This window comes from Puntigrus tetrazona, chromosome 15, assembly GCF_018831695.1.
Source record: "Puntigrus tetrazona isolate hp1 chromosome 15, ASM1883169v1, whole genome shotgun sequence".
NCBI lineage: Eukaryota > Metazoa > Chordata > Actinopteri > Cypriniformes > Cyprinidae > Puntigrus > Puntigrus tetrazona.
In genome coordinates, this window is record NC_056713.1 from 22,641,003 (window position 1) to 22,667,362 (window position 26,360).

At 38.9% G+C, this 26,360-nt stretch overlaps 3 protein-coding genes across 3 annotated transcripts in view; all 3 read right to left on the minus strand.

Annotated features, from left to right (window-relative positions):
- Window positions 1-943: 943 nt before the first annotated feature.
- rab38a (RAB38a, member RAS oncogene family) lies at window positions 944-5,073 on the minus strand. Its single transcript, XM_043258763.1, has 3 exons — window positions 4,807-5,073; window positions 3,080-3,360; window positions 944-2,288 (listed from the first exon to the last, which is right to left on the minus strand). The coding sequence occupies exons 1-3, from the start codon at window positions 5,006-5,008 to the stop codon at window positions 2,136-2,138; spliced, it is 636 nt and encodes a 211-aa protein (XP_043114698.1). The 5' UTR covers window positions 5,009-5,073; the 3' UTR covers window positions 944-2,135.
- Window positions 5,074-5,723: 650 nt separating this feature from the next.
- On the minus strand, window positions 5,724-12,075 carry ctsc (cathepsin C). The gene is made up of 7 exons (XM_043258740.1): window positions 11,772-12,075; window positions 10,865-11,010; window positions 10,159-10,322; window positions 9,880-10,035; window positions 9,515-9,630; window positions 8,218-8,349; window positions 5,724-7,344 (listed from the first exon to the last, which is right to left on the minus strand). Exons 1-7 carry the CDS (start codon window positions 11,923-11,925, stop codon window positions 6,845-6,847), a joined length of 1,368 nt encoding a protein of 455 aa, XP_043114675.1. The 5' UTR covers window positions 11,926-12,075; the 3' UTR covers window positions 5,724-6,844.
- Window positions 12,076-19,982: 7,907 nt separating this feature from the next.
- Window positions 19,983-26,360, minus strand: part of grm5b (glutamate receptor, metabotropic 5b) — a 50,644-nt gene continuing 44,266 nt past the window's right edge. Inside the window, 2 exon segments of the mRNA XM_043258693.1 lie at window positions 19,983-24,534; window positions 24,537-25,288. Of these exon segments, the coding sequence (XP_043114628.1) occupies window positions 24,341-24,534; window positions 24,537-25,288 (946 nt within the window). The 3' untranslated portion in view covers window positions 19,983-24,340.

Below are 26,360 nucleotides of genomic sequence, written 5' to 3' on the forward strand. Positions count from 1 at the left end.
TCTTGGATTTCGTTCGTTCGAGCGAGGTGTGAATGGGTACTTAACGGGGTCCGAAACGAATGCAAAAATTATGTCAAATTATGTCAAAATCATTAGTATATTAAGTGAAGATTGTGTTCCATGAAGATACTAATGTAAATATAGGTTATCAATTGCACCCCCAGGTACCAGATTTTTAGTTGTCCTGTCCAAACATCAATGGAAAGCTTATTTATTCAGCTTTCATATGATATATGGCCCAAATCTCAATTTCAAAATTGACCCTTGTGACTGGTTTTGTGCTCCAGGGTCTCAAATGTTCTCTTACTTTGGATGAAAGCGTCTGCTAAAACGAGACATAACTGATCATAACTGAACTTTTGTTGGGTTAGAATCATTCTTCCCCAATATAACCAATTTGTTTTGTGCAGAAAACGTATGTTTTAGTATATCTCCAATTGGTGTTCTATTTAGAATTTATTATATGAAAATGAACTTACTTTCTACATTAAGTGCATAATTTGTTAGAGGCTCACATCACCTCTAACAAACTTATAAAATGGCTACTACACCCCTGGATGCTCGTGTTCAATCTCTCTGGAGTGATGTGTTTGAGCTGATTCTGCTCCGAGCAAAGCATTTGTTTAAAACCAGCATCTCCAGAGCCTTCTGTTGCTTCATCTATAATCGCGCAAACGTTTCTTTTAAATAATACAACAAAGCCTAATAACTACACCCTCACACACAATCATGCAGCGTTTCGACACACTCAAATCCCAACAGCAGTGAGAAACACAAGCACAGAGGGAACACACGCACTTTATTAAAGATTATGTTTATTAATACTTTAACTCTATTCTGCTGTATACTGGGTAAATACAGGGGTATTTACAGGACATCATCATATATGCTCTAATATATATATATATATATATATATATATATATATATATATATATAAAACTAACAATCGATAAATAAAATAACAAATATTGTTGGTTGATGGCACCATAGTGTTTGAAACAAATGAAAAACAGTAATCACGGGTTTGAAGGGTTTCTGCAGGTCTACAAAGCACATCATTGGACCTTCTACAAATGAATGCCTTAAATCAATGCAGAAAGACTTCATAAATTGATAATTATATGTTACGTGTCTCGTTTTCTAATACAAATATCTAAATCTATAAATAAAAATACATTCACTTAAGAAGCCAACTGAATAGATGAAGCATTGTTTTCTGAGAAATTGAGCAAAATGAAATCAGTTCATGTTTAAAATAAGAACGAATATCTGTCAGTGGGAAATGAAAACTTGTTTTCCCTTTGTTGATTTTTCTCAGCCCATTGGCAGATATTTGTTCTCCTGAAATAAATGTTTTCTTTAAGAATCTTCAGACTGGAAAACAAGCACTTTTTGCAGCGTGAAGGTACAGTGATAGTTATTTCCTTATGCTTTTTTTGTGTGTGTGTGAAATAAAGAAGTAATTGTACTTTTGCATTTTGAATACAAGACATTTACATTTAGACACCAAATTAACATATTTATTACATTTTCTTTGCTTAAAAAGTCTTACGTTTACTGTCGGAAAACCTGCAGAAACCCTGTTTGAGAAACATCTGCAAATTGCATGTACCAGAAACGTTCAAATTCATTAATATTTTTACGACCGGCATACATAATTCATGAACATCTTGACTTAAAAGGAGGAAAAAAAAAAAGGGAAAATACGGAGTTTCGCTCTGCTCGGCGGGCAAAAGTAAAACATTCGTAATTTATTGGTTTCGCTTATTCAGCCCATTTCTGTTAATCGGCAGAAATATGGATTAACAGCAAAGCAGGTCAGTAAAAGTGATACTAAAATTAAAGAATGGACGGTAAAATACAGCATTGGCCTTTTGGTGTTTTGATTCGCCGTGAACCTGAAGTTCTCGCGAAGTTCCGCACGTGAATTTCTCACCGCTGTCGCTTTCTCTTTTCTGCTCTGCAGAGTGTTCGATAAGTCTTGTTACCATGGAAACCGAGACACAGCGACAGGGTTGCCTTTCGGCGCTGACACAGATAAACAGAGATGTGAATGAGAAGAGAAGACACGTGATGGAAAGACTCGAAAGAGCCAGGATGAGGTTGAATGGGGGGCCCTCCGGAGATGTTCTTCAGGACCTGAAACACTCCGAGCAGGTTCCTCTGCGGCTGGACTCCTGCTGCGGCGAGATGGTGTCTGCAACCTCTGACTGCAGCAGATCATTCTCATTAGCTATAATGTGCTTCACCAGACAGTGTGCGGCCTCATCTATATTAATATTCTCCTGGAGAGAGAGAGAGAGTAAGTGTTCACACACCTGCATTAATTAACTCGTGAATATTCATGACGTACTGTAGCCGAAGGACTGTGAGTCAGCAGAAAGCGTGTGAACGCTTTTGTCAGCTCTAATGATCTTCAAACACAAACACACCTGACTCGTTACAAATAACGCCTATGAAACAGCCGAGAAGGTCAGACAGCATTTACTGCCTCTCAATAAAATAGCTCATCCAAAATTTGGATTCTGTTATCATTTCCTTCCTTGGAGCACAAAAGGAGAAGTCTAACAGATCATTCACTTCACATGCACCACTCCTCAAAAGGTTGGGGTCAGTAAGAGTTTATTCTGCGAGGACGCGTTAAATCGATCAAAGGTGGCAGTAAAGACATTTATAACGATACAAAAGATTCCCGTTTCAAACGATCGCTGTTCTTTTGAACTTGCTATTCGTCAAAAGCCCTGAAAAACAGAACGTGTGATGTTTTCAACATTAATAATAATCAGAAATGTTTCTTGAGCAGCTGTAAAAAAATTAAAAGTGGAGAAGACTTTAAGTTTGAAGCAACCATTTTTTTTATTATTTGAGTTTTCTCAACTTTTTGTTGTATGAACTCAATTGAAAGCAAATCTCAAACATCCGCTAAAGCCATTTTTATCTCACAATTTTGACTTTTGTCAAGCAAACCATCTACCGTGACCTTTCGCTTGACCTTTAACCTCTGTGCAGATCACACTGAATATCTGAAGACTCTGATGCTGATGTGAAAACTATTTTTAAATGATTCATGTCGTACCTTTGCTGAAGTTTCAAACCATCCCACGAAGCCGTTCTCCTGGCAGAACTGCTCCATTTTGATGCCGTTGTTAGTGAGAACATCCCTGCCCTGATCGCACTTGTTGGCGAGCAACACGGCCGCCACGTGTTTCCCGTTGGATAAACTCAACTTGGCGTCAAGATCCTCCTTCCACTTCGTCACCGCCTCGAACGTCGATGGCCGGGTGACGTCAAAAACGATGAAGGCTCCCATGGCCTCTCGATAATACACCCGCGTCATGTTGCCGAAACGCTCCTGGCCTGCGGAAGAAATTGAAAATCAGAACAAACCGCACAAGAGTCTTCTGTAAATACCAGCTATATAGGTTCGCCGTGACTTCATGGTGATCGTTGCAGAACACAAAGACAACAAAGAGAGGTTTATTTCCAGATGAAGCCTTGGGTTAATGCGAGAGAATTTCACTCTTTCTGCTTGTTCTTTTCTCTGATGCATGTGATCGTGCTTTCCGAGGGTCCGAACTAAAGCCTGGACATGGCTAATGAGGAAAAGCACATTCCAACGGCTCATATTGATCAACTCCACTGAGCTCCAGCCTCACGCCGCTAAACTTAAAGCTCAGCGCTCAGGATTAGTGTCAGAAGTTACTGGAGCAGCGGAGCGAAGACTGGGAAACTAAGAAGAGAGCGATGGAAACTTTAGTGGTATTCTAAAAATGTCAGCACAAAACCAATATTTTACATTGTTCGTGGAATGCTTTTTCTCTTCTTGAAGCTGTGCGTAATTGAAAGGTCGTTTCAGAATGTTCAAACAATAACGAAAAGCAACATTCTAAAATGGAATGTCTGCCTGAACTAGAATTTTTTTTTTAACATTTTAAAAAAGTAGACCTTAAAATAACTTCTTAATGAACGTTAGCAACATGGGACGTCCAGCAACTGAGAAACAAATAGTTGCCGTTTACAACAAAAAGCTTTTCTATATCAAATGGAAAGGCATTCAGTCAGGCAAACTTTGAAGTGCTTAAATGCCTCTATAATGGAGTTGATTTGTTTGTTTTCTCTCGGGAGCGACTAAACAATGACAAATCAGGCTCCTCTCTGGTGTCCCTGCTCATTTCATCTCCTTTCTACAACGGCGTTCCTGTTTTCCTTCTGTTTTTTCGTTGGAAATCTCTCTCACATGAGCGACGAACACATGACCGCGCAGGGCGCGCGCGTGAGGAACCTTATTCAAGAGAGACTTGAGAATAAAACAATGCGACTTGGTAATAAGATTATTACGAAATAGGCTTTTTGAACACGTTCGGTCCACATAACAAAGTTACACAAAGCCTTTATGTAAATTATGCATGCAAAGTTAAATAGGAAACTGCAAAAATGTAGACCTGAATGTACTTTCTCGGTTTTTAGCATTAAAAAGAAAACCGAAAAGCAATAGATTGCAATGATTTCTATCCATCTATCTATCTATCTATCTATCCATTATATGAGAGTTATTCACAACTTTGTGACAAGTCAAAAGTAAAGATAAATAACTTTACTATGCACATAGTTAACGTCTAAGGAATATTATATATGACTATACAAATTAATGCAATTATAAAATTATGTCGCTATAATTATTTATTCAGGCCTGTTTGTTTATATTTTATTACCTAACTTTAAATATGCATTAGTTCCAGGAATAGGGTTTATAAAAAATATAAAAAACCAAAAACAACAACAACAAAAATCCTACAAATTTACCGGCGATGTCCCAGAGTTGTAGTCTGACGGTCTCCTGGTCGAGGTTGAGGACTTTGAGCGCGAAATCCACGCCGATTGTCGCGCGGTAGTTCGGCGAGAAGTTCTGGTGTACGTAGCGCTTGATGATGCTGGTTTTCCCCACACCTAGATCCCCGATCACCAGGATTTTATACAAGTGTTCCTTCAGGTGATGGTTCTGCATGGCTGTGCGAGATGGAGCCGAACATGGACGCGTGTGATCCGCGGTCAGACTCTGAGGGGAGAAACAGAAACGCCCCGCGGAGGGAAAAGCGCAACTTGTGACTCGTCAGTCGAGCATGAGACCAGAGACGGAGGGGCCTGTCGACGCTTCGTCGACGTGGTAGGTGCAGATGTCGAAAAAGTTAATAATTAGGCTACTACCGAAGCAAAAAGTGGCGTATACCGCCGATATGAAATATATAGTTACCATGGTAACGTCAGGCGTGAGGCCACGCCCCCAACAACTGTTAAATTATAAAAATGTGCGAATATTTAAGAGTAGGTAAGGCCTGAAATATAACCTGGTAATACTGTTAACTTAAACGACCACCAGTAAAACAAACGTTTTATCTGTCTATATGGAGACATTACATAGACTTGTTTTTATAGAGGCATCCCCCCCTCCATTCAGATGCGGACATACCCAAATTAATGTAACTCAATTAGCTCACCTCTGTAATATAGTATAGTTAAGCCGGTGCACACACACTTTTGGACATTGGAACCATGGTTTACTGATTTTCCATACCATGGCACATAGTTAACATCCGATATCACCAAAGCCCACTTGCGTTCTGAACCGGCATCAAATCCCATTCAATCATGGAATAAATTTATGCAAATTTGACATCACCCATTTAGGCTATACAAAAGTGAAACACACCACAGGTCAAAGGTACCTTAAAAGCAACTTTATTAAAAATCATGACACGTACAGGAGCACAAAAAAGGCAAAAATCTGAAATTGTGGTAAACCATAGGATTTAAACGGTCCTGAGCAGCTTAAACGTTGGCAAAGGACTCAAGTGATTGTTCATTAAACCACAAGTACTGATTTTCCTGAGAGAAACTGCCAACTTGACATTCCCTAAATACAAAGTGACCGTGTCAGATTAAAAGAGCGGTGTAAAAATTTACAAGGCAGAGTGTAAATGTGACATTCAGAGCCCACATGGATCAATGAAAAACTAAAATCCTTTTTTCTTAAAAACACATAAGCAGCACCTGAAAGCACCCGACATTCATTAGCACAGATCCAACACGAAAGGGTATTATTATTATTATGATTTTTTTTTTTAAATCATACATAGAGTCCTTGTGGAAATCCACATGAATAAAGCAAAGAAGGACGGATCAACTTTGTGCGTTGAAGTAGAAAATTACGAACATATTGAGGCATCAGGTCAGTTGCAGCAAAACACGGCACTGCAAAATCTAAAAAGACAGGACGTACAAAAATGAAAACTTTCAGATCAACTTAAAACCATACTCTAGACTGGGTTGGTTTTGGGTGAAAGCGACAATCGAAAGAGCAGGTGATCGAAGGCAGGCCGAATCTGGAGTTTTCCCAAGTGACAACCAGGGAATCTGCAGAGGCAGAAACTGAATGGCCTCACCATTATTCCTTAAAGGGCTGCCAAAAAGAACAGTAAAAGGCACAGAAGATGAATAAATTCCCTAGAGGTCTGCAAGAGAAAGCCAAAGCTCTGGAGACGGAGATGATGTCGATTCATGTAAAACAAGACCAAAATGACAACTAAAGAGGAGAACCGTGAAGCCGGAATTAACTTAAGCTTCATAAAATGTATGAAAAGTTGGGAAATTAGAGTGAATCAAATCTAGAGACTTGTCATTTCACGATTAAAACATTTGCAACTAAAAGGGACCTAAAAAGGCCATTTCACCAAACAACTGAGAAGTTTACAACTTCTCAAAAAAAAAAAAATCCCTTTTTTTAGAATTGCCAAAATACTCAATTAAAATCGAAAAACTTCACCAGGCCGCGCGTCTATACCGTCTACAGTTTGGCGATTGGTGTAGCAGCTACAGCAATGCTCTCGATGGCGCATTCATCCGTTCCTCGACGGATCCTGAAGAACCCATTCTCGCCCCACCCGCTTCCCCAGCTGTTCTTCACGATCCAGTACTTCTCGCCGGTCTTATGGCACTTCCCGTACCCCACCAACAGCACGGCGTGATTGGTCAGCTCAAAGGGATTGATGGAGTCACGGAGGCCGGTGTGATGGTAGATGCCCTCCTTGTAGTTCATGAAATCCGGGTACACCTCCAGGGCCACGCCCATGGGGCCGCTCCTGACCAGCTCCAGCATCATGGCCGCCTCGCTGCAGCCGCCGTAAAACCCTCCCACGTAGTGATAATCGGAGGCGTAGTACCTTGAGCATTTCTCAGGTACTTTGCAAGGAGAATCGTCCCCAGTGTACGGGAAACAGTCTTCTTCCACAATGCCAAAGTCCTGGATGTATTTACCAATCAGGTATGGAAAACCTCCGTCACAACCTGAACAGAAGACACAAAAGAAAAAAAATTGAATCAATAAATACAGACACAAATCCAAAATGTTAAAGTTATTGCAAAATGTATTATGTGGGGTAATGGTAAGGTCATTACTGTCAAAAAAAAAAAAAAAAAAAAAAAAAAAAGTTTCCAATACTTGAAATAATAAAAATCGATCAATACTGAAAATAATAATTTTTGGCAAAACTATTATAAATTCAATAAATAAAAACAAAAAAAAAAAAAAAAAAAAAAAAACCAATGACTTAGGCAACAATTTTAGAATTTAACATTTCTATAATAATAATAATAATAATAATAGCAGCATGCATGCATGCATTAAAAAAAACTGGTAGAAATGAAAAAACAAACAAAAAAAACAAACAATGCAATAAAATTTCACTATTACCACTACTATTACCTTTGCTCTTATTTAAAATATCTAATAAAACCCAATCACTTTAACATGCTTTAATTTCTCTCAGTTAATTCTCCCATTAGGTTTTATAGAGGAAATGGTGACTTAAAATGCAACTAAAATGAGAAAAAAAAAAAAAAATTCTTGAAACCTGACCCATTCAACAGCGCTAAAGCTTAAGTAATGAAACCAAATGTAAAGTAGTGTGGAATTTTACATTCCTAAAGAAATAAATCTTATTTGACCTTTTAAAACCTACAGGAAGGGAAAAAAAAAAAAAAAAAAAAAGGGGAGAAACATTTATGCAAAGAATCCATTCCGATCTCGGATTGTGTAACTATAATCCTGAGCAAACATTCACGGTTTTATAAGTGCAAACACGCAGACGAGCCTGAGAAGATCAGCACAGATACAGGTCACATTAAATAATGCCTCGGTGCATCAACATGTGCTTTTACCTTGAGAATACCAGGAGCAGGACACGACCTGCTGCGGACTGAACACCGGCTGCTGCGTGTTGTTCGTCTGGATTCGGACTCGAGCTTCAAGCATTCCCATAGTGGCGAAAGAGTAGCAGCTGCCGCATTGAGCTTGACAAACAAGAGATGAAAAGTGACAATTTACAACCTTCCAGAACTGTCCTTTAATCCTCCTCTAATGCATCCAGAGCATCTGAAGGAGCTCTTAACAAAAGCGAGACACCATCAAGGCTCTGAAAGGAACGAGCCACTCCAGACACGTCCAAAAGCGCTTGAAGAGCCGATCATCTCCTCACGCTCATTTCAAAGAGAAGAGACCAGCAAGACGGTTTCGCATCAACACTAAAAGACTCGCTAGGAAAGATGAGATTGTAAACCGAGAGGAGTATGCTTTAGGGACGTAAGCTGAAAAAAAAACTCATTCAAAAGTCATATCGCGATTCAAATCTTTATAGGTGCAAGACAAAGAAATGGAGGCTTTAAACAGACTAGTGACGAGGTCTGATAATCTTGCTCATGGGACCACTGATCTTAAAACTAAATCACGTCAGTCCAAAAATATCAGTTTCCCACAGATATCTGTAGAATAAATGGCAAGTTGTGAAATATATTTTAAAGCGAGATGGTGCAGCAGTGTGCTAGAGGAGGATAATTAGATTGTGCTAATTAATGACCCAACAAGAGAAAACTGTGGCATTAATACCCCACCAGTCTATTGCTGATAATTAATTCACCAATAATGATAACTTAAAAAAATAAAACACTGCATTTGCAGTAATTAAAAGAAGCTGGAAAAAAGTAACTAAAATTACATGAAAAAAGTAACATATTTCAGTGTAAATTTGAACACACTGTCAATTGAGAAAATTAACTCTCCCGACTAATATAAAAGCACATACATTACTAAAACTATTTATAAAAAAATAAATATAAAGCATATATATATATATAGTACATTTCAGTGAAAAAAAAAAAAAAAAAAAACATTTAGAAAAAATAAATAAATATAAAGCAAGTTAATTTTTTGGTAATGTTTCCACCGTAAGGGGTAAGAACGATTAAATCATTCAGTAACACACACTTCCTAGATTAGAGAGACCCTATAAATCAAATCAATAGCAGCACATTGAAGCCATTCCCAGGTATAATTGAATGTATTCCCTCAACTTCAGATAGTAAAGAACACCAAGAGGTTTCTGATAAAAATCACATGCTTTACTTGAGCAATACAGGACTGAAGCAATGTTTGATTGCACACACACACACACACACACACCTTGGTTGCGGACAGGGCTGACATAATTGACTCCGTTCACGTCTCTCCAGTCCCAGTGTTCTGGAAGACCGGCTGCCATCTTACTGTCTGCAGAAACCGTCACAGGCCTGACACGTCTGAGAGAGAAAGAGAAACCAGCATCAAATCCCAGCAGACCATGTATCTTCCAAATGAAATGCTCATGCTCTTAATATTCAGTACACAATATTCTGCAGAAGAAGGGAGAAAAAAATAAATAAATCACCCATGCAGTTTATTACTTTTAATGTAAAATGCTTCCAACTAGATCGCACCAGACATTTATGAACTCTAATAACTCGGCATGAGCCGTTTATTTTTCACTGCACCAGTTAAAGCGAGCGTACCGTGGTATGCGAGAAGCATGACCTCCTGATCTTCTCAGCATCTCCTGTATGGTGAGGGTCTCGTGGAGGCTGTACGCCGTCGCTTTCCAAGACTTCTGAACGGAGTTTATCTGATCCACAAACCTCACGTTGTTCGTGTACGTCAGCTTCATGAGCCTGGAGACACAGCCCAATAAATCAGCCGATCGCTCAAAGTTGATGAAAATCACATGAGATCTTATCAAGATGTAAAGAGCGATTGAAGGCCAATCGAAACACAAAGACTGCTGACACGCTTACAGTTGGTGTTGGAGTCCAAGCATGTGATTGTCGTCGATTCGGGGTGGAATGGGCTGCACCTTTTTCCCGGTGAAACAGCCCCAGTTATTCCCCAAAACATCGTGAACCCAGCCGGGCAGCGTCTGATCACAGTAACTGGTCACCTGTGAACCCTGCTGAGAGTACTAGACACACAGACAACAACAATTATACTCAAAACATTACTGTTAAAGCGCGATATTTACAAACGAACAATTACGATTTCCATTTGTTCTGTCATTACTTAAGCATTTTATTGATTCCCAAGGAACATCATGTGATCATTTTAATGCAAGGAATGTGAAAAACTACATAAAATAGCCATAAATAGTTTTACTAGGTTACTACTGTAGTTAACTAAAATAATAAGCAATTGATCGACAAATAAAAAAAAAAAAAACATTAACTTGGTAAATAACTAACAAGTTAAAGTTAACAACGATAGCTAATGACAAAAGCAAATAAGTAACTAAAATATATAAATAAATTAAATATATATAATAGTATGAGCCCTAAAATAACAGGAAACCAGATCCTAGTAACACAGCAGCAGGCAGAAAAAAAAAAAAAAAAAAAAAAAAAGTGGTACAATAAAAGAGCTGAGGTCTGAATTTCCCTTCTGTTATGAAACAGTCATCTGATCAGTCATGTGCCGTTACTGAGACTAAAAGTGTCTCATCATGCTTACCTTGAAAAACCCGAACCATTTGTAGTCATTGATCACCACTTCAAAGCCCTGGTTATAGATGAGAGTGAAGAACCCAGTGTGACCCAGATCATCCACAGATACAGACAGCTTCTGCAGGTCCACGGTCACCGTCTTCACAGACTTTCCTGTTTAAAAGTCAAGAGTTTAATTTAGAAAAAGTAAGGAAGTAACTTCGGGGATATGCAAACACAATGTCTGCAATTCAATATCTGCCTATATATATATATATATATATATATATATATATATATATATATATATATATATATATATATATATATATATATATATATATATAGCACTCTGTACATCATAAAGTAAATGAAGTATACGAACAAAGCTGCCTATAATGTTCATTTGAATATTCATGCACTTTTAATGCCTTCATAGACCACATTTGTGGGGTTTTTAAAAAACACACCCAACATATAAAAAGGGAAAAGGAAATGATACACACAATATTTATCAAAATGAATCAGCTTTACTGATTGTTGTACTCTCAGGCAGCATTAGTGAGATAATGTTGTTAAGTAGAAAAAAAAATGCTCTAATGGACTTACACTAATAAAAAAAACCTAATATGACTACTACAACCATGCTTTTTTGACTTGGATTAACTTGGAAATACTATGGTATGGATTCAGTAACACGGCAATAGCAGACAAAGCATAACACCGATACTAAACTTCTGCACCATCAGTATTATTAACACTATCAAAAAATCCAGAATTGCATCTTTGTGCACCAGTAATTAGGTCTATTATATATAAAGAGGCACAGATGTTCGGCTGAAGACCTCAGGATGAAACCGAAAGTAAAACTGAACTTCCGCGTGAACGAAACAAAGCAATGATTCAGACAGCCGCGATGCTCTAAAGTGTCTGACCCGTGCCGGAGCAGTTGATGCCTCGATCGTGGCCCACGTCGTACACGCTGAAGATCCAGGTGCCCAGCAGGTCCTCGTAGGTGCAGTTGGCCGGTGTGTCGGCCGCAGACCCGCCGACGAAAGCCAGCAGAACAATGACGGCGAGCGCGCGCATCCTTACGACGGCAGACAGACAGACAGACACCGGTAGAGACAGCTGACCGGACGCAACGATACAAACCCGTGTCCCTTTCGCCCTTCCTTGAACCCGCCGCACCGCAAGTCTCCGCCGACCCCTTGCGCGCTACCGAACTTATACAGCGCAGGTCATATGACACCGGTCACGTGACTTCCCGGCGTGTGCGCGAGCGCAGGAGTAACACTATCGCGCACCGACGAAAACACGCATCGCGTAAACAGGGGCATCACACAATGATTAACTCTTATGACAAACACGTATTAACTCAATCACATAAGTGCACGCATTGATCACGAACCCATTCATCAGGCGAACAGGCAAACACTGTTTACAGTGACACAATCAAAACAATGTGCATGCGGTAACAACAAGCCTGGTTTAATCAGAAACACTTTAGAGAGCTTAAGCCATTGCAAATGCTGTGTTATGTTGGGTTTTCAACAAATGCTGCATTAGAACCATGCGATCCCTTGGAGAAGGATCTTTAGTGAAGTGAAAATTCATGACCCGAGTCACGCACTTCTGTGGGGTTTTTAGAACCGCTTTATCAGCAGAACCACAGAAACTGTTTTGAGGAAATGATTAATGATGGAAATGATTAAACATCTGGCTCTTTTCGTTTGCTGTTACCATTTTACCCGCAACATTGTGTTAGAGCAATACGTTGACGATATAATATAATTTCACGCTACAATTTACGAAAGGTTCACCCAAACATGAAAACTGAATTTTAACTCGCCCTCACGCCATTCAAGATGTAGATTTATTTCTTCAATAGAGCAGAGTAGTAGAGATGCGATATTACGTCACTCATCAATGGATGCTCTGCGGTGAATGGGTGCCGTCAGAATGTGAGTCCGAACATCCAGTTAAAGAGCCCATCAGTTAACATCTTAAGAGTGAAAAATTGCTGGGGGAAAAAATAAATCATTAAGAAACCATTACTTCCATAATCCATTAAAATGCTTCTCCCAAAGTCCATCCCCTTGCTGTTTTGGTTTGTAAATGGTGTTTGATCTGTGCATATTTCGCTCCTGATGAAGATGAAATGTAAAACAAAAAATGCCACAATGATGGATTTGTTTCTTAAAAACATGCAGTTATTTGTTTTCTCAAGACGTTAACTGGTGGACCGGAGCGCTGTGGATTATTGTGATGTTTTAATCAGCTGTTTGGACTCTCATTCTGACGGCACCCATTCACTGCAGAGCATCCGTTGCTGAGACGCTGATCAAATCCGACCTTTTTCCAAATCTGATAAACTCATCTACATTTAGGATGGACTGAGGCTCGGTAAAGATTCATCTGTAAGGTTCAGACTCATTCGCACAATTCGATTTAAACTTATTAATGCTGCGGTTTCTAGCCAGTGACAACAAATCAAAAACTTGTCAATGCTTGCCTTATTAAACATTCAAGTGCTTTGAGTTTCAGCACCTGATGGTTAAAAAACGGTGTGGAAAAACCCAATAGATTTTCAGTATGATAAAAAAAGATCATATAATTGCCAGGCTGCAGAATGTAGCTTCTGCAAACACACACACACACACACACACACACACACACACACACACACACACTAAATCATTAAGACTTTAAGCAGCATAGCACACATTTTGACCTTTTGGAATAGTAATATGCCACACTGCCGAATGAACGAAAAACTTCCTCGCCCCATTAATGGTTTAAACACCTAATGATGCAGTAAGCAACTAAACGTATGAAGCCAACAAACACTGCCTGCGTTATTTTTTTTCCCTAAATGCTATTGGCTGATTAAATTTAGAGCTGTTTAAGACAGAAAAGGCCATCTGACGTCCCCCTCTGAGCTCAGCTGTCTTTTCTACTGAACGAACAAGCTGGTGCATTTAACGAGCCTCATTAACCAATCAGAACGGAGCGGGGTGGGGGAAGACAAAGAGGAGCAATTACCACAACGACTATGATTCACACACTCCATCCTAACAGCCCAGAATAGACAGCACTGAACACTGAAATGCACAGGAATTAGTCACTCGGGCTATTTAGATGTACAGCACTGCCAGTGTGTGTGTGTGTGTGTGTGTGTGTGTTAGGAAGACGGCGAGAAACAGAAGGAAGTGAGAGTCTGAGAGCGTCCACTTTAAAACAGCTGTTTTATTTGGAGTCCTGGTGCGGCACCAGGGTTTTCGTCTGCCAGAATTGTTTTCAATCATTGCCGTATCGCTGACACTAACGAGAAGATGATTTCAGGGCAGTTTCCTGTCGCTGTTACGCTCGTGAAGTGGGAAATGAAAAGGAGAGATTGCAGAGCACTAGCACAGTTGCACTGAAATAACAGAGCGCTCGCAGTGATGCCATAAAAGAGACGTTTTCTGTTTCCCCAGAGGACCTTTCGGTTAGCAGTTGTTCAAAGAACCGTTTTCTCAATCTAAATAACTTTTATTTCTGTTAGAAAGAACCATAGTCTTTTCCCCATCGATGCCAATAAAAACCTTTATTTTCAGGAGTGTAATGCGACATTGTTGCCGGATGACATTATCTTAGCCATTTAGGTTATTTAGCATTTTAAGACCGCCAAAGTTGGAAACAGAGATCTGATTCAATAATTGAATTGATTCTACACTTTTGGTAAATCTAGTTTTTTTACATTCATGCCTTTGGCAGACGCAAAGCTTGTTTCTGCATTTAGGGTTAAAACATAGGGTTAAAATGGACGTATTTGTGCCTCAAATTTACAAAAACAGCATTTATGAATGATGCATTATTTAGGTATTCATACTGTACATTGTCTATTTTCGTAATTTACTGTAACCGAAGTTGAAATGTGTTAGATTCTCATGTCATGTGTTTTAATGGATTATACCCCCAGTGGTGTTATAACGAATCAATATAAACTAAGTGTGGCCAGAGTTATAAATGAGATCGTACAATGTGCATTACAAGGCATAATTAATGCGCCACAAATTGTTTTATAATGCATTATATCTAAAGTCTTCAAGTAAGGTTTGCCAAAGAATCATAGTAGTACTGTAACAGTACATATTATAAGTTTAACATTGCACTTTACAATAAGATGTGATGTGAACATCAGTTAACAAACAATGATGAGTATATAGTCATCTTTGTCAATGTTAATAAAAATACAGTCATTTATTGTTAGTTCACAGTGCATTAACTAATGTTAACAAACGCAACTTGTGATTTTAATAATGCATCAGTGAATGCTGAAATTGACATGTTGAGAAATGTTGTTGAAACTTAGTTCATGTTAACTAATGTAGTAAGCTACCATTAACTCATTAAATAGATTATTATCGGTCGGTGATGTTATAGATGAGTACAAGTAAAATTGCACAAATGAAACAGGAAGCAGCCCGTGAGACAAATGCAACAGCACTGCATGATATGCTCATGTGGAGGAGAGTGTGAGGCTCTTCAGATTGACAGCTGTGAGTGTGTGTGTGCTTCTAAAGTGGTCTCACATGTGATTAGTATAATCACCACACATTAGTGTGTGTGTGTGTGTGTTTGAATGACGTGATCTGGGGGTCTTGAATTCAGACGCGTTGCTGTTGGTTGCTCTCGCCCACACGTAATTACATAAGCTCACCATCTGCTGTCACTCCAGTACAGTGTTAAAACACACACGCATCTCACCCCGACTCGTAAGATTTCTATAGCATGCAGTATGCATTTGTATATAATTAGCATTCTGTATGCGTTCGTCAATATGTGCCCTGAACAACCAGTAGCAGAGACTCGTGGAAGTTCTCGTCGCTCAGTAATTATAAAAAAAAGTTGACTTCTTGCAACTTTTTTTTTGTCACAATTGCAAATTTGAGTTCAAATTGAATTCGGACAATTCTGACTTCATATCTCAGAATTGCGAGACATAAAGTCGTGGCACGTAAGCCCAAAATGAATGCGTAAACTCGCAGTTCTGAGAAGAAAACTGGGAATACTGTAGCTGTAAAAATCACATTTACCTTTTCATTGCACAGCGTGCAGAAATGTGCATGCAGAGTACTAATTAAAAAAGACATTTTGCAAAACGTAAACTCAGAATTTCAAGACGTGAGCATGGAAATGCGAGAAAGGATGATCTGTTTTAGAACGGCGTTGTTAAATTGTCTTCTCAGTTTTCTCTTTGTTCTGCGATGCATTTTTCACTGTGTGTAATGTGAGAGCCGCATTGTTTGTCAGTCATGGCAACAGTAACTAAGGAGGGCGGGTCTTTGCGAACAGTCAATTGTGAGATAAAAAAATTACCTTATTTACTTCCACAGAGACTTTACAAAGGAACACATTGAATTAAAAGTGACATTTTTAAGTATATTTTCCAAAATGCTCCCAAAATGTACTTTGCAACTTTGAAAAATCATTTTTTGCTGTGTATTTCTAGCATTTTTAGCAATGATGTGTAGACTTTTTTATGCCAAAAGCTAATACAAGAACTGTCACTTGCTGAATCAATATAATGAGGTCATGTGACCTCTATTTTTACAAATGGCATATACGGTATGCTCTGCGCGATACTATATTTCGAACATACTGTTGCGATTCTCGCTTTGCATGTTCAGTCACATGCTCGCTCACATGACTTTGCTCTGTGTGTGTGTGTGTGTGTGTGCGCTGATAAACGAGCTTGGAAGTGAAACACACGGCTGAAATGATGGAGCACAGTGCTGGTCTGCTACTTAATGATCTGGGCTGGTGTAATAAAGGTCTCATGCGGGGCGAGACTCTGAACTAGAGTTGCTGAGATACGATCTCCATCCTATCCCAGAGTGAGAAACTAAAGCTCTGGGGGAAAGTGTTCATGCAGCAGGTTTGCAGCACAGCGCTTTTGAGGAAAAGACCTCTGCTGCATGACAATTCTTCAAAATAACAAATAAATTAGGAGCTAAAAATGTATCGTGCGCAACACCTGGGGCCTCATTTACAAAATGTTGCACAGAAACCATCCTGAATTTGATCTTAAGATCATCGAACAGAAAATGTTTAGATGTGAAATCTATGAATTACAAATGATTGAATAGTTTTCGCTCTCTAAATAATAAACGACTGCTAAATAATGTCGTTAATGTATAAAATATCGCCGGTCGTCATAATCAGTGCCCTGTTGAGAAAAGCAAATATGCTGGTTAGGTATGTTTTGAAGCTGGGATGCTGCTTTGAGCTGGTTTAAGTCGGTCCTTAGCTGGTTAGGGTTAGCTTAAACCAAGCATCCCAGCTTCGAAACAAACTTAACCAGCATGTCCTGTCTTTTTAAAGATGGCTAGCTGCAAGAACAGCTCACATTTCAAAAACCTGCAATCCATCGACAACAAAAAGTGCGTACATCTGCTCAGGGTCGTCACGCTAAGCACTTTTTTCCATGTCAAAGACCGTTTTTATAAATATGAGCGCTGACGTGGATTTAAACGTAAGAACACTCTACGATCAAATCTGCGCGCACGCATGCTTTATAAATGAGACCAATGCGACCAAAGCCAAACAAAATTGCAATTCCATTGGGTGACGTTAGCGGAAAATAAAATTCATTACGACTGCACTGCCATAGAAACAAATTTCACACAAAAATTACAAAGTCGTTACAAACCGGCAAGTAACATGCAATTATATGTGACATTTAGAAAGACTATTTTCTTGTAAAATGAAATCCAGTAGTCTTTTTTCTTACTGTATCTATATTTCGATCCATCTGTTTGAGCTCTTTGGGATATCTCATAAAAAAAGCTCTAAATGTATACAGAGATGCACACCAGTTCTAAAAATCTGCAATCTCAACTTTTTTTGGAAAAAGGCTCATTCTCTTACCGTTTTGCAGTCTATTCTGCCGATCTCCGCGTCTGGCGACACGTATCAAATTTTTGCTAAAATAAGAAAACGCGCACATACAGTGCACAATGATGGAAACACATTTCTGTGATGAACAACAAAAAAAAGTTGTGTGACTTTTTTTAACGGCAAATTACCGTAAGATTTATTTTTGCTTTTAACTTTGCTTTTAACAACGCATGTCGACGCCCACAAGCTATCGGCACTGGAGCAAATGACTTTTTTCTTAATGATATTATCCCCTGGTTCATCAGGAGTACGCGCCAGTGTTTTATTTGCATACGTTTCGAGCGACGTTCCAAGTTAAATTCGCAACTTTGGATGGAAACGTAGCTTATCGTAGCTTGCTTTCCATTTGTATTTTCAATACAAAGCCAGGCCGATTAAGTCTCCCATCTAAATGTATATGGGCAGCAACATATGTGAATAATATCTGTTTATAAAGCTGAAATCCATTGACGGTGTTGAATCTTTTTGAAAGGCCTTCACGTCAACGTCAGTCCTTCTCCACAGAGGGAGATTATTTAACCGCTTTCTCTCCGCATTTTCTTTTATTTATGTTTTTCATGAATGCTTCAGATTTGTAAATTCTGAGTGGAAAAAATGGCGGTAGGCTAGCAAAGAGAAGCCAAGGTTTTTTTTTTTAAGATGCCAAGCGCGTTCGATGCAACGGGTCTTTAATAGAGAATGAAAACTGGATAATGGAAACCGCCGAACCGCCGTGTGTGTGTGTGTGTGTGTGTGTTGGGGGGGGGAGTGAGAGCGAGACATTTGTTTGAGTGATGGAAAATAATACTGACACGCTTTCATTCATATGTTCATCAGTCTGCCGTCGCTTCAGCGTTTGAGTATTTAGCTGCAGAATTGAAACTATTCTCACGCAAATTGTCGAAGGCAATTCAATGCAACAATTTACGTAAGAATGGTTGCATAAACAATTGGCGCACAGATTCGTCCCGCTCGTGTGTGATGAATGAGGCTCGTCGTGGAGGCTGGTGGCTATGAGCTCTGAAACGAAATACAATAACAGGCGTTATTCAACAGCACAGCAATAAGTCAGCCGATAATAACGGATGAAATTGCAGCAGATGCACATTTGGCAACTTATTCTGATCCATACGAAGTGGAATAAGTCTTTGATGTGACGGAAGATGACGTGTACATAAACAAAACTCCGATGCACGTTTCCTGTATACGAGGTGATTGTTTGACACATTCTTTGATTATCATTTAATACTTATTACTTTATACTTGTTACTTTATACTTTATACTTATACACTTTAACTTATTGATGTTTATTTGGTTGATATTAGCCAGCAGTAGCTTAAACAGTACAGTCAGGGTCAAGGGCTTGAATGCCATCAGAATGGATAGTGGAATTAAAAAAAAAAATAAATAAATATATATATATATATATATATATATATATATATATATATATATATATATATATATATATATATATATATATATATATATATGTGTGTGTGTGTGTGTGTGTGTGTGTCTTGAATACACTGTAAGCCATTTTGGATAAAAGCATCTGCCAAAAAAAATATATTCGAAATAAACCTAAATTAAAAGTAAACTTATTTTATTCATTACAACTGATATTATTGGAAGGAAGATTTACTGTTAAAAGAAGTATCAAATTTAAACAAAAACATTTTAGTGTACTCGTTTAACTGAACTCGTTAAATAAATGTTTTTGTTTACGTGATATATGAATGTGTGCTGTGTATCTTTATTATGTATATATAAAAACGCACACATGCATGTAAATGTTTAAGAGAAATGTCACGTTTATGTATTAAACATATTTCTATATAATATCATTTGTACGAATATTAATATATACGCATTATACATGTAAATATATTCAATATATTGGCTGTATGTGTGTGTCTTTAATTATTTATTATTTTTAAACTTCTATTTTGGAAGCCATTAATTATTATTAATTGATTGACAGCACTAAAACACACACACACACACACACACACACACACACACACACACACACACACACACACACACACACACACACACACACACACACACACACACACACACACACACACACACACAAATAAACCGAAAACTGTAATAGCTATTAATGATACTAAAATATCACTCCCCCAATCAGATTTCCACACAAGTTGCACAAAATTAAAAAAGGAATAGTCATTAATTCTCAGAGACGGGTGGATTAATTTTATGTTTTTAATAATGATTGGAAAGATTTCATACCACACCACAACGGTTTCCATGTCAAGAAAAAGGGAAAATGTTTTTATACAGCCGTAAGCGTTTTCTCACATTTTTATTTTTCCCCACAAAGCTGCAAGAAACTGGAATATCAACAAATGTCAACGAAAGTCATCTGCAGTACCACGTCAATGATGATCAACATCCTACAGAATCTCTACGTCAGAGAATCAGCAAACACAGGTCCCAATATATAGATATAGATATAGATATAACGAAAATAGAACCGATCACTTGAGAGTAAAGAATCGCACGCAAAAAAAAAAAAAGATGTTAGCACTTGAGATGGAGTCACGGGGTCGGTTTCGTCCTTCGTTCGCGAACCTGTGCGACACATTCAGAGCCCGGACGCTAAACGGCCGCGTCTCGCCGCTGATAAAAGATCCCGTGTGCTCCAGCAAGCATGATAATGTAAACATCAATGTGAGTCTACTATAGGCAGCAACATTGACATTCAACCCAGAGCTCCTACAAATGCACCGAATGTATCTGTCATGTTCAGAAACCCACTTAACGAAGAGAAACTCGCAAACAGAAACGGAGGGAAAAGGAGAGATCGCCTTCCGGGGGCTGATTTATTAATATTTCACGGGGTCTTTCAAGCATCGTGTTTTTGATCTCGCCGAATCAAATTTAAGCCGTTCCCGACAAACCCGCAGCTGCTTCCAAACGTGCCGCAATAAATCTGTATAATCTCTCCGGCTGTTCCTGTGTACCTGTAGCAAAAAAAACCCACCAAAGCCTATTACCAAATGACACCCACGGTATAGATCATCTGGAATATTACACAGATTTATGATTCGATGTGCCACCCCGGTGTACGCTCCAAGAGTAAACAAAGAGAAAGGATGACCACAGTATTTTCTCGGAGGAAGTAGTCATTTAGTAAGATGGCGGTGCGGCGAGATTTAAACATTTTGAGTTTCTGGATGTGCAGAATGTAGTAAAAACCATTGCACTTTCTCTGTAATGTTACTTTAGCGGTCCGTTCAGCTAACCGTGTCGTAACCAGGCACAACGCCGCGAGTTTCCAATCGCTGAAGGTGTTTAGCGATGCAGATACGCGTTGGAGAATTTTTGGAGATGTCGCAATAAAGCAGAAATAGAAAGTCAGACTTAGCCCTCTATAAAAATAAAAAAGGTATTGCCATTTTCTGAGTTTAAATCTTGCGATTCTGACCGTTTTTAAAGTCTACATCCAAGAATCTACAACATCTCGCTATTGACTTTTTTTGAATGCTGAACTTACAATCCCCATTTTTGTTGGAATTCTGAGTTTAAATCTTGCAAACGTGACTGTTTTCTATCGGGATTCTAGAAGTCTGCCTCTCGCAAGTCCACTTTGATCTTAGAATTCTTGGAATTTAAAGTTTACATTTAAAAAAAAAATAAAAATTTTCCCTGACAGAATTTTTAAACTACATCTCACAATTAAATTTTTTGTAATGCTGAATTTACAATTCGCAATCATTTTTATTTTTTTGGAATTCTGAGTTTACATCCCAGAATTAATTTTTATTGGAATTCCAAGTCCACATCTCGCAATACTTTTTTACCTTAGAATTCTAAGTTATTTCATTTTTATAAAATTTATAAAATTTTTATTGCGTTTAAATCTCGCAACTGAATTTTTTAAAATGCTGAATTTACATTTTGCAATTCCGACTTTTTATGATGGAGTTCACGACTCAATTTTAGACTTTTTATGAGTTTAAATGTTGAAATTCAGACTTTGTTTGTTAGTAGTACAAATCATGATTTATCATCATACACATCGTTTTAATGTTAGTATTGCTACAACATGTAGTTATCTGGCGTTCGTGTAACTGTCAGTGCGTATCTAAACACATTACAAATAAAATGTATAAAATAGCGTTAATTCAAAAGCACGATATTTTGAAATAAAATTGTATTTCAGGGGATTATAAAGCGTCTGAAGGAGATGTGCAGAGTTCAGTGTAGGCAGAAGCATTGATTTTAATGCGAGCGATCTAGTTTTCGAAGCGTATCTGACGTAGATACGGCCTGAATCCCCCGAATTTGACGTCAGAGACGGAGGAAGAGTTCTCATTCACAGAAAGAAGTTGATTAAAAAACTCGACGTAGCACAAATATTGTCTAAAGCTGATGTGCTTTGTATATGCGTATGACTTGTATTGCTTCGAGTCCCAAAGTCTGGAATATTTATAATATATATATATATATATAAAAAGAATACTCATCACCATAAAAACGATTCATATCATTATGTTACGAAAAAACACACATTTTGGCCCATCCTCCTCCTCCTCCCTCCCCTTTGGCACTAAAAGCTCTATTAAGATAAATATTACTTGTAGATTTCTCTTTTTTGTTTTCCATATAATTGCTAGACACTTGAGTAGCCTCACATTCATCTAAGCACATTCTGTACACAAGGGAATGGTAAGAAAAGACATCTTTAGACTCGTAAAATCTCCTGTTATTCCGTCCTCGTGTAATCCGTGTAAAATGACCGCTATTGTTCAGGTTCGACAATAAGTCGCTATTAAAACTTTACTAGACTTGTTGCTGTGCGCATGCCCTTGATATTTACACAATCGATAGGAGCGATCAATCGAAGTGATTAGAATGGCTTCACGGTGAACTCGTAACTCATTCTTAATGATTCAAAACCTAATAGATAGAATGATAGGATAGATAGAGAAACGATACATCTTTGAGATGACATAAAAAGCCCTTCTTCTAGAGAAAAGTAGCATTTAAAGTCAACATGAAACGCTGTTTGCAGCCCATTATACTTCTGTAATGTGACAACTTGCACATAATTTCAGAGTTAAAACAAATTTTTCTTTGGAATAATGTGCACGGATTGTTTTGAAATAACACCAGGAACGTTTATGAATGAAGTAAGCATGGCGCTTTTTTTTTTTTTTTTTCATGTTGACTTTAGGACCGGACCAAAATGGGGTTCGCAGAGTGCTGTGAATTGATTCAGCTCACTAAAGAACCACTGGGGTTTATTAGGGGTGATATGTGTAAGTAAGTACTAAGTACCGTCTGATATTACCACTGTATCATGGTACCGCAATAATTTGGCAATAAATTTGGTCCGACCAAAATAAATACAATAACAATAATACAGATGAATCTCATGAAGATATGTTCATATTATCCCAAACCCCAAGCCACTCCCCACCCCCAAAAAAAGCAAATAAAGCAATATTAATAATAATAATAAATAGAAATGACTGAATGAATGTGTCCATTTATTAATAATAATAATAATGAAATCTGTTTGTTAACCACTTTAAATAATATTTACCGCAATATTTAATTATTTTTCAAATTCAAATTCTTGCAAATAAATAAATACATTTTAAATAAATATTTTACTTACAGGATGTTACGTGTATTTTAAGATCCTTGCAGTCGTTTTCATGTATTTCGAAAATAATAAATGATGAATTTTTTGGGAAAAAAACAAAAATAAATTAAAAAATGTATGTAGTTTTCTATATGCAATCTATTTGTTATAGAATGAATGAATGCATCAGTGGATGAATGGACTGCTTGAAATAGAATCTTAAGAGGTTTCATGAGATTCATCCATATATTCTGTTCCTGAAAAGGGCAGGAGAAACACGGGAAAAGAGAAAGGAAAAGGAGAAGGGAATATAATGGACAATGACGGGTGTCTAAGTATCGGTCTGTTTGCTCTCTCACGCTGTCCTGTGGTACATCAAACAAAGCACTTTGTTCAAAGATTGCGTTTGAATCTCAGAAAGCATCGGGGACATCACCTCGCTCTCTTCAGTTATTACAGCGCACCAGCAGTCGCGTACGAGCGTGCGAGCTAACGATTACGCAACATGTAATTATACAGGCTTTTCCCTTCGCTGTCGTGCCTTTTTCCAGCCCTTAATAATCTCATTGTTTGACGATGAACGTAGCAAAAAAAGGCTCGTAATGTCCTTTGTGTGGGAACATCCCCAGGTTGGGCGTTCGTCCACCCCCGTCCTGCTGGGGGCACAACAACATATTGTAGTCCTCATAGAAACAGCACTAATTAGATGAAAGCCATGTTTGTTTAAGGCCACTACCAAAATAGACCAACGGAGCGCCAACTAGACGAACGATTAGACACCGTTGTGATTCTACTGCAGGTCTGATGTTGGAAATATTCCTCCGTAGGGACCGCAACGCCCTGTTTTGCATTGGTCCGAAGGTGAGAACATGTAAACACACACACTCAAGCAGTGTCCGTCTCCGCCTGTGTGAATTACGCCGTTCGGCGCTCCATCCTTCCGTCTGTTGTCCTCATAACGAAGACGAGCTCTGGCTGTAGTGTCGGAGCACCAGGCACTCGTATTTTGGGATGGGCGGAAGAGCGGACGTTTCGGTATCCGATGCGGGAGAGCTTGGCGAGCCGCTGCCCGACCCGACGGAGTCCCTGAACGGGGAGGGCGGAGTCAGCGCCAGCAGTTCCTCAAGCTCCTGCTGATTGGCCGCGACTCAAGAGCCGAGGACACGCCCCCCTTTAGCTCCTTCCCACTGGTCGTGGGTGAAGTTTTGAGTCGCGACGAACTGGAAAGTGGGCAGGGAGGGGCGGGGCGTCCCACGTTAGACTCCACCGGTGGGAGGGGCTGGATTTCGGCATAGGTGGTCATAGTAGTCGGCATGGAGATTTCCCGGGACAGGCGGTAGGCCGGGGGACAGCAGGGCTCCACGGCGTGAGCGTGCGCAGATGCGCTGCTGGACAAACCCACGGCGCCCCCTGGAGGAGAACTGGAGAGCATCATGCTGTTGAGCTCGCTGATGTTAGCGGTGAAGCGGTTCACCACGCAGCTAATCTGCTCCATCAGAGAGCCCTGCGACGCACTTCCACCGCCGTTACCGCGGTGCGGAGGCTGGCACATGTACGTGGAGACGCTCATGACCTGGGAGTCGGCGGCTCCGGCGCTCTGCGATAATGCGATGCTCGCTCTCTGGGTCACGGTGCTGATCGGTGAGGGTGTTTGGGGCCTGTAGGTGATGGGGTAGCGCTCCTCCGCTCCGGTGACCTCGTACAGCATCTTGTTATTGCTGTTGTCTGTGTTGATGTCGCTGCCTCCGCAATAGCGCCCCTCAGACGTTTTGGAGAAAGGTTTGATCACAGCCGTCTGGTTGCTTTCGCGCTTCTTAATGTGGAAGGAGAGACGCTGCCACAGGTGGCCACCTTTGGAACTGCATTCATTCTGGGCCCACGTCACCGACTTCCCATTAGAGCTGCAACAAATATTAAATAATATTTACAGTAACAGTGGTTGCAGTGCCAACAACATTTGTCTATCTATCTATCTATCTATCTATCTATCTATCTATCTATCTATCTATCTATCTATCTATCTATCTGTGATTCATCTATCTATCTATCTATCTATCTATCTATCTATCAGTGATTCATCTATCTATCTATCTATCTATCTATCTATCTATCAGTGATTCATCTATCTATCTATCTATCTATCTATCTATCTATCTATCTATCTATGTATAAGGGATAGGCAATTTGGAGAGAAAAATTATGATTGCAATTATGCAATGAAATAAAAATAAATAAATAAAAGTATTATCTATCTGTCTGTCTATCTAGCTCGATTTTACATCATAACATTTGTATTTTAAAAGTTTTCGGTTCTGTGTCTCTATGTATCTCTGTCTCTCTGTGCATTATGTAGCTTATGTGAACATAGATATTATACGGTAAACAGGCAGTGTGAGCAGACACGCTAAATACATTCATTCCTATAATCACAGGTCATCTAAGGTAAACACTCTCTTTTTATGGATGTCAATAACTTAACAGCCCCGTCATTACCACACAAACAAGACGTGCTCTCAGTGTCATGACAACAGCAGAGCGACTCTCGTTTTCACAAAACCAGGCATAAATCCTGAATTTACCAAAATGTTAACACCATTCTTTGCCTTCTACGAATGCATCTGTTTTCATTAGGAAATGCAAATCTAGACTCAGAAAAAGGGCACAAAAGCGGATGCTTAGATAGATGTTATGTAGATGGGGGTCAGCTGCCAGAACTAATGCTATGCTAGATTTAAAAGTAGGCTAGACACTAAGCTTTCGGATTGTAAAAAACAAACTGTACCTCGCTGATTACATAATTTGATAATATTTGTTTTCACTTTGAATTCGTTCATCTACAAGTAGACGCTTTATATAGTTATAGTTCTCTTGTCTATAGACTATAGATTCCTAGATTTCTAGATTCAATTAATTTTAGTCTTATGTGTGTCAATCCGGAAAAACTGAAACTGCGGTTAAATACGCTGCATTCAA